The sequence below is a fragment of the Olea europaea genome, chromosome 1 (assembly GCF_002742605.1).
Source record: "Olea europaea var. sylvestris chromosome 1, O_europaea_v1, whole genome shotgun sequence".
Taxonomy (NCBI): domain Eukaryota; kingdom Viridiplantae; phylum Streptophyta; class Magnoliopsida; order Lamiales; family Oleaceae; genus Olea; species Olea europaea.
This window is the reverse complement of record NC_036237.1, coordinates 11,550,774-11,552,380: the sequence shown is the minus strand read 5'-3', so window position 1 is coordinate 11,552,380 and position 1,607 is coordinate 11,550,774. Positions and strand designations below refer to the sequence as shown.

General features: G+C 38.2%; 1 protein-coding gene across 1 annotated transcript in view; it reads right to left on the bottom strand.

Annotated features, from left to right (window-relative positions):
- Positions 1-447: 447 nt before the first annotated feature.
- Positions 448-1,607, bottom strand: part of LOC111394139 (stomatin-like protein 2, mitochondrial) — an 8,864-nt gene continuing 7,704 nt past the window's right edge. The window contains exons 8-9 of the mRNA XM_023019915.1: positions 1,130-1,189; positions 448-1,021 (exon numbers count right to left, since the gene is read on the bottom strand). Of these exons, the coding sequence (XP_022875683.1) occupies positions 755-1,021; positions 1,130-1,189 (327 nt within the window). The 3' untranslated portion in view covers positions 448-754. The remainder of the gene's footprint in view (positions 1,022-1,129; positions 1,190-1,607) is intronic.

The following is a 1,607-nucleotide window of genomic DNA, read 5'->3' as shown; positions in this document are numbered from 1 at the left end:
CCGATGGGGTGACCTACTGGTGCGGCTGCGCAGATGCGCATTGCGCGGGGACGCCCGTGAAGAAATTGGGGTTTTGTGAGGTAGGCAATGGCGGGTCGAGCCCGATGGGCCAGGCCTTGTTGCTGGTTCACATGATTTGGCTCATATTATTGGGAATCTTCGTATTGTTCGGGCTGCTTTGATTTTTTGTTGAGGTTACATTTTTTCTGGATTTTTCGATTATATTTGTATATGCTACGAGCTAATTATTATATTTTATACGTGAGCAAGACAGATTATTACTGACATTCTTGGAATGCTTAAATATGATTCAGATTCTTTCTCTAATTTTCTGTTATTCAATCTTGAAATTTCTCTCTCAAGTGTCTTATCATCGTCATTATATCCATTGAGATTGCTTATGCTAAGAATTGCCATGCCGTTAACTGTTAAATTCTGGCTGGTAGGTAAAAATAACTACTCAATGATAAAATAAAATCTTCAAAATCATCAAGAAATGCACAATTGTTAAGAGTAAAAAATGACGCTGATGTGTTTCAGATTTGCATCTGTGGGCGGGCACCTCCGAGTAAAATGTATATGGGAATCTCATATTTGACACGTTTTCTACACTTCCAGGCAGTGTTGCCTCCTCAAAAAGACTACGCCACCAATTCTATATGATTGCCAATTCTTGTGCATTTCTTTCTAGCCCCCATAAAATCAATAAAATGAAACTATCTTGAGGGCGTTTTGAAATTGGATGTTGAATCACTTAGTAGTTATCCTTCTTCGGGCTTTGTAGCGAGAAAACGGGTTCTCCAGGACGATCAGCGGCAGCACGTTCAGCAGCTGTGGAACTCTTATCGCCATCAGCCCAAGATGAATCTTCGTTCTTGTTTTCATCAGTTGATCCACCTTGTGAAACCTCGGGAAGCCCATTGCCAGAATTGTTGCCTATTAAGTTCTTGTATATAGCAAGGGCTTGAGCCATCATGTTGGCAGGATTAGAAGCACTTGCTGGAAGCAGCATAGTTGTTCCCTAGATTAATGAAAGAAGAAACCAAATGCACAAATAATGGGCTTTCCGTATAAATTGTCAACTTAGATTACGATCAAATTATAAATATTATGAAGGCCCATGGTTTACCTCCTTTGCAATCATACTAAAGGCCTGAAGATATTGCTCAGCAATTCTTAAACTAGCTGCCTGCAAAATCCACGAACTTCAAGATTATCAGCTATGATACAGTTGATAGCCTCACCGTATTACTGTTTGCAGAAAAAAAATAAAAATAAAAAAAGGGTACCATGATGCAAGGAAATTCATTCAAAAACACCCTTTATTTTTTCCTTTGGTTTAGGTATGGGACATCAAATGGATGAGGAAGTGGAAAAGAGAGGGAATTAGAAATTTCAGAAGGTAAGTGATGCAACACGGAAACAACTATGAGTCTATTCAAGGTGAATGACCAGAAGATAGAGCTTGAGTTGACGTATTTTAGTAGTCTTATCTGTTACAAGCACTGTTTATTAACAAGGTATTTGTTCTTTATTTATTGTTATCTTTTACAAATCCTCTTAGATTGAAAGATCATTTTTTTCTATATATATTAAGGGACTTGGGT